Source organism: Camelus dromedarius, chromosome 8 (assembly GCF_036321535.1).
Source record: "Camelus dromedarius isolate mCamDro1 chromosome 8, mCamDro1.pat, whole genome shotgun sequence".
NCBI classification, from domain to species: domain Eukaryota; kingdom Metazoa; phylum Chordata; class Mammalia; order Artiodactyla; family Camelidae; genus Camelus; species Camelus dromedarius.
This window is the reverse complement of record NC_087443.1, coordinates 78,936,692-78,954,533: the sequence shown is the minus strand read 5'-3', so window position 1 is coordinate 78,954,533 and position 17,842 is coordinate 78,936,692. Positions and strand designations below refer to the sequence as shown.

General features: G+C 44.9%; 2 protein-coding genes across 5 annotated transcripts in view; one reads left to right on the top strand and one right to left on the bottom strand.

Moving 5' to 3' along the window:
- The window catches only part of DOCK1 (dedicator of cytokinesis 1), a 484,546-nt gene that overhangs the window by 261,044 nt on the left and 205,660 nt on the right, over window positions 1–17,842 (bottom strand). The window lies entirely within an intron of this gene.
- Window positions 1–17,842, top strand: part of INSYN2A (inhibitory synaptic factor 2A) — a 57,430-nt gene that overhangs the window by 31,204 nt on the left and 8,384 nt on the right. For 2 of the 3 annotated variants that reach the window (XM_031461994.2, XM_064488531.1), the window contains one exon: window positions 9,393–9,464. The exons of the other annotated variant lie outside the window; for it this stretch is intronic. In XM_031461994.2, coding sequence (XP_031317854.1) covers window positions 9,393–9,464 — 72 coding nt within the window. The remainder of the gene's footprint in view (window positions 1–9,392; window positions 9,465–17,842) is intronic. 3 annotated transcript variants of the gene reach the window in all.

The window sequence follows — 17,842 nt, the reverse complement described above, 5'->3', positions numbered from 1 at the left end:
TTTGGGGAAACTTAAGATGGGATAGTGGTCATACTTGTAGACAGAGGTTTTCCCCTGATCCAGCTGAGATCATCACAGAACTGACCACCCTGTTCTCCTTCTCAGAAGCACAAGGGTAGGACGTCTGTTAACCCAGCAGAATACTCAGGCAGGTTCTTTATTCAGTTTTTTATTCATTCATTCATTGCCTCATTCATTATTCATAAAAATGTTTCTGGAGTACTCACTACACTTCAGCGTCACTCCAGTGTGAGCCCCAGATGTTCATCAGGGAACAAATACCCACGTATCTCTGCCCTCAGGGTGCCGACATTCTAGGCGGGGAGACACACTGAAAGCAAAACCATAACTCAAACAGATGGCATGTTCCAAGGTGGTAAGTGTTGTGGAGAAGTTTCAAGTAGAGAAGGGAGGAGAGCACTGACTCTAGCAGCCATTGGTGGTACACACCTCCAGCCCTGCTCCGCAGAAGGTACCAGACTACCTGCTGGGACTGGGAGGACAAATGAAGCCACGTCCATGGCCACCCACATGCTCTCAGCCACAGGGAGAAAGACATGTCTATGATATCATCAATGTCCACTGTCTGGAAGGGTGCTGGGGATATGCCAGAGGCTGTGCTGGGCTGCCCAGGAGGGAACGGAGGAGCTGGTACAGACCAGGGATGTTGGTCCGAATGAATGAGCACAAACCTGCCCCATAGAAGGGGAGCTGCTTTTCAAAGTTAAGCAACTTATTCCCTTTACGTACCAGCAATTCCTTCAGCTTGGAAACGTATGTGGTCTAGATTTCAAGTGTCTTGAGGACAAGGGCTGTGTTTTATTCATCCAAGCAGCTGCTCCCAATGCACAGAACTGGCACACAGGAAACATCCCGTGAACTGAACACGCACACATGGCGAAAGCCAGTTACTTATTTTGGCTAATTTATAGCCAAGCGCTTGAAGGCCTATAATTACAACACTACGTAGAAATAGCCAGGATTACTGAAAATTACCCTGTGTTTAATAAGCTCACAAGGGAGTTTGTATATAGATCAAAAGTCCACATCTCAATTCCTGGAAAAAATTAAGTCAGGGTAAGACAAATGGGAAAATCGCAAACTATAAATGGGCTGTGCTCTCACACGTCATTTTGCAGTAATTTGTTTAGACCTCAGCACAATTTCCAACAAGCCACAATCATACATAGTGTTGGGGTTCCCAGGTCAGCCCTCAAGTTGTCTTCAGCTGAACTGAGACTCAACCAGACAGTACTGCAAACTCCAACAATCATGTTCATAGAGGGATTTATTCCTTCTAACACGGGACTTCAATGGTGCCAACCAGAACAGCTCTTGTTTTATACAATGGCCGTCTGGAACATTCCTGTTTAAATTCAGGAGGATCATATGAGTGTGTGCAGGGAGAAGTATCTGATGTACTTCAATCTCAACAAGAGATTCCTTTCCTTCAAAAAGAAGTCCTAGATGAACAGAGGAAACCAGTAGTCAACGGGCCTGGCCTTACTGCCTGACCTACCATCTACAGACGGAAGGGCAGAAGGGAGAAATCAGGGTTGGATGACGACTGCTGCCTAAAGTTCTCTAAACACAAATGATGCAGCGATTACAATACAGAAACACCAGTGCAGGCACTGCTCTCCCATAGTCAAGGGACTGAACGGGAAACATGGAAGCGAGTCTTTTAAAGTTTTATTTAAATGTCAAGTAAGAGCTGCCAAATTCCGCTAGAACAGGGACTAAACCAACCCTCACAGACCGACTGAGACAAAGTTATCTTCCCAATGAATTTTGCTTTTCATTTGCACTTGGATTCATCCTTCCATGCATCCACAAATCTTTATTGCCACCTCTCCTGTGACTGCCACGCCAGATGCTGGCTGGGCAAACAAAGAAAAACACAAAGCATGCCACCACGATACCAAGTGGTAGGCGCTTTGGTGGAAAGTCACCGAGAGCTGGCCAAAGGGCACCTGGAGAACAGGTGACAGTGCAGAATACCGAGAAGGCTTCAACAGTCAGACATCCCCAAGGCAGGGGGAACCAGGGATGGCGCAAAGAGCTGGGGGTCCTTGTTAGTCTGTGCTCTTCAAAACACAACCTCAGGTATTTTTTTTCTTTCCATTTTATATGTGTGTGTGTATATATATATATATATTTTTTTTTTTAATTGAAGTATAGTCAGTTTACAATGTTGTGTCAGTTTCTGGTGTACAGCACAATGCTTCAGGCATACACCCTCAGTTTTTGAAACAAACACACTGCTCTGTCAACTTGGGGATTCCTGGTCCCTAGTGAACACAGAATTGCTCAGCCTAACATACTAAGTCGGCCACTGGCTACAGAACGGCTCCTCTCAGCTCCGGGGAAGAGGAGACCCGGCCATCCGTTGCCAGTGAAAGCCAGTTCTGCCTTTTATTGACCAGTGGGTGTTCTTGGCATTTGTTAGGAAAATCGACCTCATTGTTTTTTAACAAACTTAAGTTGGATGTTTCCCAAATCCTGACACTTAATAGATCAAGTAAATAAAACAGATATGGTTGCATTTCCATGCATATAGGGGTAAATTCACGTTAGCCTTTAACCAAACAGCTGATATAGGAGATAATTACAATTCCAGGGAATAATCTGGCCAATTCCGAGTGTGAATTTGGACTTAGGACAAAGCCAGAACTACCTCCAGACGTGGCCTTAAAACATACAGGGAGGGGGGTCACTGAAAACAGCTGAGTTTGACTATTTATGAAATTTCATTTCCCACAACAAAAGTAGAGGTATCACTTTATGCCTCTAATTAATGTCACTTTGAGACAATTAAGTGGGAAAGCCCTTGAAGATGCTGACATAAATGATGGCTTAGTTATCAAGAAGGGACAGCTGGAGCACAATCCTGGGCTAGGATGCAGAAGAAAAAAAATTGGTTTTTGGCACCCAGTGAGAAAGCTGAAAGAACAAGAAAGATCAAAATCAGGAGAATAAGTTAAAGTGCATAAAATTATCCAGAACAGACATCATGCTGTTTTCTCTCTTTCTCTCTTTCTTCCTTCCTTTTTTTCCAGCAACCACTGTCTTAGCAGAAGGCCTAACACATACCTTTGATTTAATTCAAAGTGACAACCCCAGTACCCCAGGTAACCAGTGTTTTGAAGACCCCATTTAAAGGATCAAGCCCTGATTTTAATATTACACAACATGTCTTTTGCTTTTGTGCTTTTAGAAACTCTAAACTGGCTGAAAATCACCATGTCATTTAAAAGACCAACAAATTAGCACCAGGGCCACTTGCCCTGGGTGCCCTGCACGGTGCCCCGAAGCAGAGACAGAGGAGGGGCCCCTCAGGGTGCGTGCTAACACACCAGTGATGCTGGTTGAGAGGAGAATGCTTTTTTGAAATCTAAAACCAAACACTCCATTTACAGTTCCCCAGGAATGCCAGAAGAGAATTTTCCATGGGGAATTTAAGATCTTATGGAGAAAACAGTGTTGTGGGTCATGGCAGGAGAAATAGCACATTAAAGTCAATCTAATAAATTCAGTACTCATAATTACCAGTCATTACCATAGAATTATATCCTCTTTCCAACCATGTTTCTCTGAGATGCTTATAACTTCGTGGGGCTTTGCTTCTGATAGCAGGCACTGTAAGACACATTTTTACCCATTCCTGACATTTTCACCAAACAATTTGGAGGGAGGGGGGATGGAGACTCAGAGTTGTCAGTCCCCGCTCTCCGGCCCCATCTTCAAGGTCTCAGAGACACTGAGCCACTTGGATATGTGGCCAGGAAGAAAGCTTTCGTGTGACCTTTCTCTGACATTTCACAGCACCCACTCCTACCACCCAGGGCCTTGCTATCTTAGATCTCCCTGTGATGAGTCCATGAAAAAGCAGATGCCGCCTGTCACTCCTGTCCCCTGCTCTCCATCCCTGCCTCCCAGGACACAGCCGTGCTACAGCTCAGGATGAAGCTGGCAGGCGTCCTTCCTCCTTGATGGTTCCCGTGGCTTTGTTATAAAAACCGCCACACCTGCTCTGCCCTTTGCCTTCCCTTCTTTACTTTTGTTCTTTCAGTCCCATTCCTCGTCGCCTCTTTTGCTGTTGATCTGCAGTGGAAATACCTGAAGACTTGCAAACCCCAAGTTGTCACCAATGCTGTCTATTTCATATAAATGTACAAAAGTATATTTTTATCTTCAGGAAGTTTTGATAATGACAACTAAAGAATTGGAGCAGATTCAGCAGAAGCTGAAGGTAGCTAGAAATCGATGAACTGCATGCTGAGCCAAACTTGAGAATCCCAGGCCATTAAGGAAAGGAGGACCCGATGTTTTCTTTGAACGGGGATGCCCCAACTAGACCTCCACACTGTCTTGGATGAAGGACACTCATCATACTTTCTTTAAAGCACAGCAAGGTCTTGTGAAGAAATCTGGTTCAATACAGAGCAGAAGTGGAAATGGCTCTCAAACTGGACTCCACCAAAATTACTTTGTAAAATTAGCTTGTCCAAAACCTTCCGCTTTAACAAATCAAGGACAATTCCTCCTCTGCTCATTCCACAAAGTCCATGCTCTTTTTACATCCATATTAATTTCATAACTCGTGTCTAGTCTCTTTTACCTACCACCCTGACCAATGAGTGCCCAAAGGGGATCAAGCAAGGAGAGGGTCAGGGCCCCAGAAATGGTCCCTGGGTTACAGCTGTGATCTGGAGGGATGGGGGGCAAGAGAGTCAATGGAACGGAAAAGACAGCACCTTGGACGCTTAGTGCTGTCCTTGGTGCTGAATGTTAGGCTTTCCCCCTCCCACCCACCCCCACCCCCTAAAATACGTTGCTGAGACCAGAAAATACTGACAAATGGCACCTCACAGCAATGGGGTGATAAACATCAGGTGCTGCAAAGATCATGTTTACAGTGATTAAAAAGAAAATCCCTGTTTCCAATGAGCATACTTATCATTGGGATCCACAGATCCTTTCATACTAGGAAAAAAGTGAGGACCAGAGCTTTTCATAATTTATATTTTTCATTTGCTTTTTGCACTCGGCATTTTTTTTCATTAGATTTGTCTGCTACTGGACTTAATATGAGAACACAGAGACTGACTGTATTATTTGGTTAATAAATTAATGTTAACCAAACACCCAGAGTGTAACCAGGCATTGTGACAGGCGCAGGGTTACAAACCTATGTAGGTATAGGTTCCTCAAAACAGAAGAAAAGAGAGCCTTACAGAGGTAGCAGTGAACGTGCAAGACAGAAAATTTATAATTTTTGATCAAGATGGCCTTCCTCTGCAGCTTTCACATCAATAATCTAAGCTCTCTCTTCTCCAAACTTCTAATCACAAAAGACCTCTAGCCCCGCAGTCCATGGAGAAGTATCTGCTCCAGCAGTTAGGTTTTCCGTTTGCTCCTCTTTGTGACAATGGCAATCCGGAAAGATAATCATTCCAAGTCTTAGCTTTATGACTTGTTTCCAAGCGAGAAGGAAAAAAATAGGGGAAATTCCATAATAGCACTTTGTGTTCCCTATCCTGTAGAAAGAACTTATCTGTTTTGTCTGTATTTGGAGAACACAATCATTCAGATGCTGCAACACAATTATTAATGGGACCATAAAATTATCAGCGAGGCCAAACCCTGCATCTTGGAAGCCCCAAGGACAATTAGATGGATTATTAAAGCAATAAGCACAATGGATTACAGAGTTTAAGCCCTCTATTCAGAACACCCTCATGCTTAATAAATTGTGGTAGACATACCTCGATTGACAGTAGCTACTGGAGGTAGCCTATGACTTCACCACATGGTTAGTTTGTCCACAAGGGCAACACCTTAACTTTTATCCACAATCTAATCTCTCATTGACATCCATTTTTATAAACTACCTCTTTGGACTCCAAACGTTTGAATACTTTAAAAAAAGAAAGGTTGTAAACAAAACCCTGGAAACACCCCAAGAACCCTTCATGGCAACGAGATCCTGAAAATACTTCTCACACAAAGTGAAAACATGACTGATCACCAATTCTTCCTTTAAATTAGCTTTAAAAAGAGTGACCACAGCTATGTCTCCCTATAAAGTAGACATATGACTCCTTTGCGTATTCTCGGCCAAATCATACTGCATCTCAGGACTGAGTGAGTTAGGTTGGGCTGTAAATAAGAGAACCAAGAAAAATGAAAATGAATGAAAGAGACATTACAGAAGGAGAGGAGTGAGAGTAAAAGACAAGAGGGAGGGTGTTCCACGTTGTTCGTTCATCCATATATGAGAAAGCCTCTACAGGGGCTTCCCAGTAAATTTAAAACAACATCCAAAGAGTCTCCTATTCTACGTGATCTGATCTGTCTCCCTTCTCTCCCCTGCGTTCCGTCTATTCCAGCCACACCAGCCTTTTTTTTTTTTTCTGTCCTGCAAACATGTCAACGTCATTTCCATTGAGGTGTTCACCTGTGATGCCCCGTTTGCAAAACTCGTCCCTGGATCTTCAGATAACTGACTGTTCTTTCATTACCATCCAGGTCTCATTCCAAATGCAGTGTCCTCAGTGTGTAAACCAAAGCCACCTCTTGGCAATATCTCCTTGACACATAGCAGAATCCAAAGCCATTCATTTCCTCCTTCCTTCATTCACTCATGTGCTTATGTGTTGCCCATCTGGCTCTCCCACTCGGCTCTAAGCTCCATAAGGACAAGGACTCTCTCTCATTCCAAAATGTCTCCTCAGTAGCCAGAATGAGGCCTGACACTTAATAGGCACTTAATAACTATTTGCTTACTGACTGTAACGGGGAAAGAAATGTGTGCTTTCTACAAAGTGATAAGAATAGTCTGTTCAGAGAGGGCTGAAAAAAGAAAATTTATAACAGAAGAACTCCAAGGTCCTGGAAGAGAGTCCTCTTGTGCATTTCATGGGCCTGAAGCCTTTGTCCCGTCACTGCTGGATTCACTAACTGTCCCCAGCTGCCAGTTACACATGGTGCAGGATACTGGTTCCAACGTGCAAGCGGGGCATCACGGAGCATCCAAAGCCTGGGGTCTAAGAATAATGAGATCCCGGACCTGAAGTGTTACTGTATTCTCCTCTGCAAAATGAGGTAGCATAATTAATTTGAGGACTCAGGCTCTAATGAAAGTGAGACACTTGGGAACTCCAAGATGCTGGGCAAGGAAGGGCAGTTGGTGTTGATGAGGTTTGATGGAGATTTGCCCCGAGGTCTAGAGCAGGAAGGTTCTACCAGTGAGGAAGTCGGGCTTTCCTCAGAGCCCAGTAAGGGTCCTCCTCAGACAGTATGGTTAGGAAATGCCCCTGCTTTTGCCTGTTTTCTTTTAAAAGCCTGACCTTTAGCATGTGGCTAGTGCACCTAGACCACAAGTACGTATCCTCTTCGCTGACTGGTGGTTATTAGACACCAGTGCAACTCCCGGGGGAGCAGTCCCTTCCCTGCAGCGCAGCCATCGGCGTGACTGCACGTTCTGCAGCAGACACATCCCTGTGAGGACATGTTCTCGGGGACCATGCTTGTTTCTCTGTACAAAATGACCGTGGTCAGACCGGGGCTTAGGACCGAGCTCTAGTAAAATCAGTGGGATGGAGAAAGACCTTTTATATGTCCCAAGGCATGGTGGGCGAATGGAAACCGATGTCTGACACGGAGGAACCCTGCTACGGTTTCGACAAATCTGGAGACGGGGGGGAAGGTTCAGGAGGGACGTACTCTGGGGGCCAGTCATCAGGAGGAAAGGGTTCAGGAAGAGAGGAAGGTGGAATGCACAAGCTGCTCCCTGCTCCCCTCCTGACAAAGCCTAGGAGAGAGGAAAAGACCCCAGGTGGGCACCCCAAGGTACCCAATACAGAAGCGATGGGAGACAAAGGGCAACACGAACGCAGTGGCAGGTGATTCCAATCCTGGCTCAAATATAGTGGGTCACAGGCAATGACTGGCAACACTCGGGGGCAGAATTTAGTCACTTGATTAATCAATGAAATGCACAGAACTCAAAAGTCATGGCCGAGTTTACCAAACAAAGCTCCCTGGGACCACCTGGCATGAGGTGGAAAATCCTTTTGCCAAATGTTTATGTAACACAAAATATAATGAGGAAAACAAAAGTTATTTTCCATTCAAAACCCATGACGCATACAGGAGAAGTGTACACAGCGCAGGTGATAAAAATATCGACTGTCGATGTTGACAGAAGACCTCTGGGCACTATGATCATGTTGAGTCACTCAAGAAATGTAAATGTGCCCCCAAAGTGTGCATAAGCCAACTCAGATGGAGGCTCTTCTCTGCCACCAACTTAACAGATTCTGGTCATCATGTCTGTCCTTTGATACAGAGTAATATTCAGAATAAAATATGCCAGCACATTAAAAATATCAGAGAGGAAAGGCCAGCCAAAGTGGTGGATAAAACATTGTGTAACTCCTCGAGATTAGCTTCTTAGGGTGACTGGGCCAAGAAGAGACATACTCAAGAAAATCCTCTCAGCAAACCTTTAAGTCTCTACAGCCTTCCAGAATATACCCCAGAAAATACTCTGAGGTTATTTTTTTTTAAGGGAGGAGAGTCTGCATCCCCACCATTCCCCCAGAAATGTCTAGTCTCACAGGGCCAACAGAACTCACCAGAGAACGTAGCCGGAGAAGTGTCAGAAGGCATGACTCTGCAGTGTGACACTCTACCACACAGGGCAGCAACATTTCTTCTCCAAAGAGCCAGAGAGTGAGTATTCTGAGATTTGCAGACCAAGGATATTATAAGTACTTACGTAAAAATTTTCACTATTGTTTATTATCAAAATTTTAAATTTCATTTATGGACACAGACATTTTAATGATATTAGTTTTCATGTGTCCCGAATATTATTACTCTTTTCATGTGTCTTAACCATTTATGAACGTAAAGTTCAATCTTAGCTTGCAGGATCAAATCAAGCCAAGAGTGGGCTTCGCCTGAGGGCCAGAGTCTGCAGACACCTCCCCTAGCAGGCGAAGAAGCGGTGGGGCAAATGCAAGGCCATCAAGTCAGCATGAGGGGGGTGGTTTCCCCTCAGAGTTTCTTTAGAACACCATAAATATAACGCTGCATTGAAACATCCCAAATTCTCTCTGCTTGTAACAAAATCGGATTATTTACTTCATCCAGTAGCTGTATGTTCACATCCCGGATTTAATTTAAATATCTTAGCTGCAGAAGTCGCATTGGTTGTATACAGTAAACGCAGAGACAGGAGCCGAGCGGGAAACACATTAATCAACTTCCATTTCCATGATGAGCCGTGGCATTGGGAAAGCATCTGATTGGAGGTGTCTGCTCTAGAAAAGCCCGCGACCACCAGCCACCACGTGTAATGCTCTCCTGTTCTTATCTTGTAGGCTTTCATATCGGACTGGGCAAGACACAGCTAATTGTGACACATGCAGGAACAGTGCATGTATTATCTATAGGTATGTTAACATTCTCCTCTTCCCACTTTTTTATTATGAGTGACAAATGATGTTTACCCACCAATGCAAGACTCATCTGGGGCCATGCTGGGGTGATTCTATCAGACAAAAAGTAAAGAGCCGTGCCTGACCATAATTCTAGGCCACTTCTAACTACCCAACCCCAGGGACAGAGTCATGGGATGAGGGAGAGCTTGAACCGTGTCTCTTGCAAATGCATCTTAGAGGTTTCAAAAACTGGTGTACGTTTGATGGCTTGTTCCCGCAGAATCAATAGTTGTGGGCGCTGTACTGTGTGTTCCAGAACAGCTGGGATATATAAGCCCTTCAGATGGTCCAGATCAAAGGCTGGAAACCACACTGTATATGCCAGGAGTACCAGAGGAATCAAATGTGCAGTTCATTTCCTGGGAACGCACCAGGATGGTGGCATTTACATCCCTTGGGGCACCATCCCCTGTCTGGAGCCCTGCGGCGGGTCCTCGTGTTTTTCAATTTGAAATGTGTTTAGATTACGCACATCAACACGAACGCAGCAGACTCTCGACAGGCAACAAGCATGTTTGGCTTTTGGCAATAATTTAGGATTTTAAGACATGATCACAACCTTCAGAAATGTTACTGTCTTTTTTTTTTCTTTTCAGAAATGTAATTTTCACATATAAAATATGAGAGCAATAAGAGATGTTATGATTTAGTTCATTTTTTAAACTAAGCCTGAAGAACAATTTTAGTTGATTTGCCAAAATATCAACAACAATAAAAAAAAAACCCTGCACAGTTATACATCTGAAAATGTGTGAAGGAACCCCACCCGCTCTCAACCAAAAAATACCTTGTGAAGAGACCTTTCAAGTTATCACCCTCTTATCAAGAAGGCAGAGACAGGGAGAAGGTATAAATGTCTTTAAAATGGCAGGGAGCTTAACTCCACACATTCCTGGGCCCGTCACACTCCAGTCCAGACAGAGCATCCCAGACTGGGCTCCAGGGTCTTTAAAAGCAGAGTTTAAAGGTCACCTGGTGACCTGGTCTAGTTGTAGCAGAAGAACCCACAGGGCAGAGCTCTGGTACCACCCCAGCACAGTCCTTCCTACAGAGGCCCTCCACCCAGCTGACACTGCCCCCAAGGGGACACCTGGCAAGTATGGAGGGAGGTATTTCCAGCTGTCACAACGGGGGAGGTGCTCCTGGCATCTACTAGGCAGAGCCCAGGGATGCTGCCAACATCCTATGATGCATAAGACAGCCCCACGACAAAGAGTCAGCCCGTCCCAGTGTCTCCTGTACCCAGATGGAGACGACCTGCCTTGGCCTTGCAGGAACCGTGGCCTAGTTACAGTCTAGCAAAAGGCACACACCACCTGCTAAGGCCTCCTGGCCGCTGCGGCTGCCTGACTGCCCTCCACCGCTAACAAGGAGGAGGTGGGAAACAAGCACCCAGGCAAGACAAAGTCAAGACTCCACATCCAGACTTCTCAGAGAAGTGTGGCTGGTGGGATCTCTTCGCCACATTCGGACGGTGGGAGAGAATTCTGAGTCACAGTGAAGGGATACAAAGTGGCATAAAGTAACCCGTCACAAAACCAGTCACTTAGGGAAAGAAGTAAAGCATACAAAGCACCTGGCATACACCCTCACCACTTAGCTCTGCTGCTCTGGGAGCTGAAACTCCTCTGGTCTCCCTGCAACAGGGCAGAAGTGAACGCAGATTTCCGGAGAGGTCTGGGAGAGCCAGCCTGATGACATGGACACACTTAGCGTTTTGTGGGGGGTTGAAAAGATAATTTATTAGGGCGCTCTGCAGTGTAACTGAAGTAACTTAAATAAATTTTGCCCTATATCCAGAAGTAACTTGCACAGTCATATTAAAAGTGATGTAGCAAGTTTGTGAAGGAGAGGCATTAGCCCAGAGTGGTTCTTGTTTGGAACTGGCTCAACCAGCTGTCGGCATGAATTCCGCTACAGGAGCCACTGGCCCACAGCTCATTAGAACTGGGCATCCCAGCACCACAAAAATTTGACAGCTTTTAGCATAACTCCCCAGCTAGAGGGACTGAGGCACTGTGACCACTTAGGTTACCTCCCGCAAACTGAGAACAAGCCTCCCTACTCACAGGGACTTGGCATCAAAGGTGTGACCACAGAGACTGTTGATTTGGTGGCCTGCATCTTCAGGAAGTGAGTAGAGCGGGGACCTTTAAAGCTACAAACCCTACAGTCAGCCATCTGAGTGAACAGAGCATCCCAGGAGGGCTGGTACTGGAGAAGGTGTGGAGTTCTAGACCTCTCTTTTAGGAAAGTATCTTAAACCCCTCCCCCCATCAGAGCGATAACATAATAACATTTCAGCTGGGCTCACCCTGCCCCACAAAGACAGTCTTCCTACTATTAATTCAAATAGAGATCTCCATATTAGTACCAAGTTGGACATATATACTCATCAAATTCTGTTTCCCAATTTCCTTATCACTTCATATAGGATGTCATTAAAATTTAACAGTTACCCTTGACATTGGTTACTGACACTAGACAAGAGTTTTCTGAGAGCCACAGATGATACGTGAGAAGGGAAGGCTCACTTCTGGTTGACTAATTGGAACACCAGTCGAAAGGGAAACCGTGAACTTAAACATGTTACTTGAATTTGAATCGTATCTATTGCGGTCTTATGTTTACATAATTTAAAGTTACGCCAAGGTGAGGCCCAGATGTTTCCTGGGTCAATGAGCACCACAAGGCTTCCAAGGTATCTTCATGGGCTGCACCCACTTTCCTTCGTTTGAAATGGAACAAGGTCGTAAGACCGAATCTGGTTTCAGGATCCTTCTGGGTGCTGCTATGTCCCTCTCTTTGTCACACTCAATACTTTGTGGCATTCTCCTCTTTCCAAGGCATCTAGCCCACAGAAATAATTCTCTCTGGCCTCCCTTATATTTTGCTGGTTGATGTAATGCTCAAATAAATCACATCGTTTCAGTGGTGAGCACAAATGGCATAAACAGATCCAAACCCAGCATCCTCTTGGTGAGCGCGCAGCTGGAGAGATGAGGACCGAGGGTCGGGGGCCAACAACAGAGAAGCCTGTTTGCCAGGAGCATCCAGCCCTGTGTAGGCGGCGGTCACAGCGTGGGGATCACCCTGGTGGTGCTGAGTCCAGCACCTCGATTAAGGGGGCTTCTGTAATCCCACCAGAACACCAAAGACCGATACAAGAGGGTGAAGGGGAAACTGGACTGGCTCTCGGGAGACTCTCGGCCACCCGATGCTGCCCTCGTGGCTGGCAGTTGTTAATACGCCGAGATAGGCAACTTCCCCCAGGGCTCCTTTTTGCCAAAAAACAATGGGCAGGGTGAGCACGGGGGATTTCAGCCAGAGGATTTCTCAGTTTTCAGTCAATCCTGTGATTCTTCAAATGCCAACTGCTTCATGGAGACTGGAGGTTTCTTTGATAGAAAAGCATTCAGAACTCCACAGGCCTCGGGCAGAAGAAGTGACCTGTGCAGGTGACCCCGGAGCAGTGCACAGGGGCAGCCAAAACATCCCAGATGTGAGCCAGAGGGAGTGTCCAAATTTCAGAGACTTAATGATTAAAGTGCATCTCTCCTCACAGAGGAAGTTGCAGCAAGTCCTCCCTCAACTCCTGCATGCGCTCTACCCAGAGACGGTGCCATCGGACGGGAGGAGATCAGCTCAAGATCAGAGTCCTGGCAGTTGGTCCCATGCCTGGCTCTGGCCCCCAGGTACCAGGGTCTGCATCCTCGACTTCACCGATGTTCTGGGAGTCCCCCTCCCATCTCTGCCCATCTCCTTGGTCTTTCCCATAGGATGCCTGCAGCACCTCAGGACTGAATAGGTTAAAGAAATTTCAGAATAAAGACATTTTAAAATGCCAAAGGACTGTGGTTGTCCCAGAGCCTGGACGAACACGAGGGGCCAGCAGGGCTGCCAATCTCCACGTGTTGCAATTTGTCAGACCTGCTTGCTGGCGGGCAGGGAGCCCTGGAGGTCAATGAATTTGACCCCGCCTGTCTTGCATTTACACACCACTTTTCACTCGAAACCCAATTACCCTCTCTGAGCCGCGTGAGAATCCACCATGTTGCCAGGAACACGTGGCCTAGAGACGTGCAAAGGGCACCATGTCCAAGATGCAGCCGCCTGCGTTGCTGGCAACATAGTCCTCGGATAAATGTATGCCTTTGCCATGCATGGCGGTACATGTTTCTCTGCAAAATATAAGTCTGTCATGGAAATATACAGGGCTTGGAAAAATACATCAAAGGGACAAAAGATCTGGAAGAAATTTCAGGGGAAAAGGGCTGCCAGCACTGCAAGCGGGCCTGAGCCTGAAGCTCAGACAGCGGGTGCCTGCCTCTCTCTTCGGCGGGGCATCCTTAGATCTCCAAGTCCTGCAGGATTGCATGAAGGGGTCGGGAGGTCCCTCCCAGCTCTGAGATCCCGTGAGTCGGTGATCTACAGTTACGAAAGGAAAGGGGTCCGAGAGCTTCAACCGAAAATACACATGGAGGTAAAAGTCTAGACATGCACAGGGCATTTCTTAACCAAATAACATCCATTCTTATGCTGGCAAATCAACTTACAGGGAGCTGAACAACCATCCCTGTTGCCATGTTTACTAGCCACTGAAACCCCGTAACTGGGAATTTTGAGGTGGTTGACATGATTACATTCTCCCCCTAAAATGATACTCCTTCAATTGTGATCCAGACCAATTGTGAAATTCTAACTTAAGACCATCTCAGCATGAAACAAGGTAACAGATACAAGCTTTAGTTTCTTTTAGTAAAACTTTTCTGGCTTATCATCCTTATTTCCTGTCAAAATATGCTATAATTATTTCAGAAAATGTTTTAAGGATAAATTACTAAAATAATCTTTGCTCATCAGCAGTCGAAATTTTTTGTGCCCAGACTCTCTCAGTCTTCTTGTCAGACCAACCTGATGAGTCATCCATCTGCTCATGAGTCACCCTTTGTTCAGATTCGGTTTCAAAAGGGAACAATGAAACGTACCATTTCCCTGCTTGACCGAAGTGGTTAATTCGTAAAATAGCACCACCACAAAATGGCCTGAATTCAAATCTGTACATTTTCACGAGGACAGCTCATGCCAACCTCAATTCAAAGGCTTTGGGGAACGAAAGGGAGGCTGAAGAGACAATGATAATGATGATTCAGATTAATTAAATGGGATCTTTAGCAGAATTTAAAATCTCCCTGTAAAGCATTAGAATTCCTGCCATTAGTTACAAGACCTGAAGCAACTGTACCCGCAGGAGAGCACTGCCCACACCTGCCTCCTTTCTGTCTCTTGGGGCCACCGCACAGCTGGCCCGGAGTGACACGGATAATTGTGCAGTGAATCAGTGAGTGGGCGCGGCACCTGAGGGGATGGGAACGCCGCGGGTCTGCCTGTCGCTTTGTCTTGACGCCACAGAGGGAGGCAGTGTGCAGGATGCCCCGGTGTCTACACCGTACTTTCATTATCTGATATGACCCACTGGTCACTGGTTGTCAAGCAGAGACAAAATTTCAAACAACCATTTTGATAAAACACTTGAGCCCCTTCCATTCGAGGCTTATATGCATTTTTTAATTGAAGTACAGTCAGTTTACAATGTTGTGTTCGTTTCCGGTGTACAGCATAGTGATTCAGTTACACACACACATACGTATATATATAGATACATTCCTTTTCTTATTCTTTTTTATTATACACTATCACAAGGAATTGAATATAGTTCCCTGTGCTCTACAGCAGGACCTTGTTGTTCATCTATTTTATATGTAGTTAGAATCTGCAAATCCCAAACTCCTAATTTATCCTTCCACCCGACCCTTTCCCCTTTGGTAACCTTAAGTTTGTTTTTCTATGTCTGTGAGGCTGCTTCGGTTTTGTATATAAGTTCATTTGAGCCTTTTTTTTTTTTTTTTTTTAGATTTCACATATAAGTGATATATGGTATTTTTCTTTCTCTTTCTGGCTTACTTCACTTAGTATGATGATCTCCAGGTCCATCCATGCCTCCATGTAGCTGCAAACGGCATGATTTCATTTTCTGACAGCTGACTAGTATTCCACTGTACATAACATACCACAGCTGCTTGGTCCAGTCTCCTGTCAGTGGGCGTTTAGGTTGCTTCCATGTCTTGGCTATTGTACACAGCGCTGCTATCTTTTTGAATTAAGAGTTTCCTCCAAATTATATGCCCAGGAGGGGGATTGCTGGACCATCTGGTAAGTCTGTTTTCAGTTTCTTAAGGAATCTCCATACTGTTTTTCATAATGGCTGCACCAAACTGCATCCCCACCAGCAGTGCAGGAGGGCTCCCTTTTCTCCACACCCTCGCCAGCATTTATCGTTTGTAGACTTCTTAATGATGGACTTTTTCTGACCGGTGTGAGGTGATACCTCATTGTAGTTTTGATTTGCATTTATCTGATAATTAGCGATACTGAGCATTTTTTCATGTGCCTATTGGCCATTTGTATGTCTTCGTTGGAGAAATGCTTGTTTCAGGTCTTCTGCCCACTTTTGGACTGGGCTGTTTGTTTTTTGGTTATTGAGTTGTTTGAGCTATTTGTATATTCTGGAAATTAAGCCCTTGTTAGTCGCATTGTTTGCAAACATTTTCTCCCATTCCGTAGGTTGTCTTTTCATTTTGTTTATAGTTTCCTTTGCTATGCAAAAGCTTTTAAGTTTAATACTATATATAGAAAACCCAAAAGACTCCACACAGAAACTCCTAGAGCTGATAAACAAATTCAGCAAAGTAGCAGGATACAAGATTAACATACAGAAATCTGTTGCGTTTCTTTACACGAACAATGAAATATCCGAAAAGGAAAGTAAAAAAAAAAAAAAAAATCCCTTTTAAAATCGCATTAAAAATAAAATACTTCGGTATGCATTCTTCAGCAAGGATTCTTCATGGAACTCCTAGAAGACGATGAGCTTGACCCCAGACACTGGGAGATGGCAGGACTGGTGATCTGGCTGAAGACAACCCACGCGATCCCGACCACAAGATCCCATAAACAAGAGAGCTTATGACAACAGAGAGCCTTCTAACAGAAGGTGTGGGCCACAGACACAGTGACGAAAGGCAGGGTACAGGGAGCTACAGGACAGGGTGCTCAGCCGCCCTGGGAACAGCTGGCTCAGGGGAGACAGGATCATCTCAAGGGGTACCAAACTGGGGAAGGTTTAGATGTGTTCTCTGGAACACCCGCCACCACCCTCCCCCGGGCTAGAGGGTTAGGACAACCGGAAGGATCTAGAAACAGAGCATTTGCCAGGATGGAAGGGGATGCCTTGCTGGCACATGTGCGCTCATCTCTACAGCTGCTGGGGAACTTTCCAGTACATCACAATCTTCAACTGCTTATCAAGGAAGTTCCCCAAATCTACAAGTTCCTTTTCACAATGCATTGGAGGCTTTCAGGAAATTCGAGGATAATACCCTAATATTATGAGCTTGAACAAGGAATTCACAGAATTAATGGTCTGCATTTTCTCAAATCATCACTGGAAATTCATGGCATCACCAATAAGAACACAAACTAGAAAGCTGCAAAGATTCCAGATAAAGATCCATCTGCAGGGACATTTCACTGATTCCAGAGTGCTGCAAAAAGGGAGCTGGGGAGGGTGGCCTGCCATCAGGACAGCCACCAGAACTCGGCCCCTCACGACTAATGAAGTCTTACTATTAAGAGAAGTAACTGCATTTCTATGCAGAACTGGGGCCAGTTCCAGCCTGCCCAGAGCCCACTTGGAGTGGAATCTTTGCCGCCTTTGTCATTTAGTGATTATCTCTTAGTGGAAGTGCCCTTTCCAGGCCTGCTTCAATTACCACCCCTGTGCATATTAAGTTCTTTAACAACATGAACTGATGTGGAGGAAATTAGCCTTTTGTCTACTATTTAGTGCTCTGTTCCTGGTATTTCCAGTGAGTGATGGGGCGGGAGGAAGATGACAGGAAGGATTTCCCTGGATTATACCTAAGGCAATGTTATTCTGGTGCAAGGAAATATGTTTTAATAAAGTAAATTAAAAGTCAGGGGGAAAAAAAATGATTTAACCAACCTCAAAATTCTCCTTGAAAATTCCCAAAACCAACAATCCAAATTTGTATATTCTATTAGAATTCTAAAGATAAATAATTTCTTCTTCCCCAATATACAAGGATTAGGTTTTAGTAATCTTTAGTGACCTCTGACTAATGTTTAGTATCAAAAATGCTAATATGTAACTGATTACAGCTGTAAAATTGAAAACTGATTACTCAACATATTATTTGTAAAGCAATTAGTTAAAATTTATTCAGCAGAGAAAGGTTAATTACACTGAT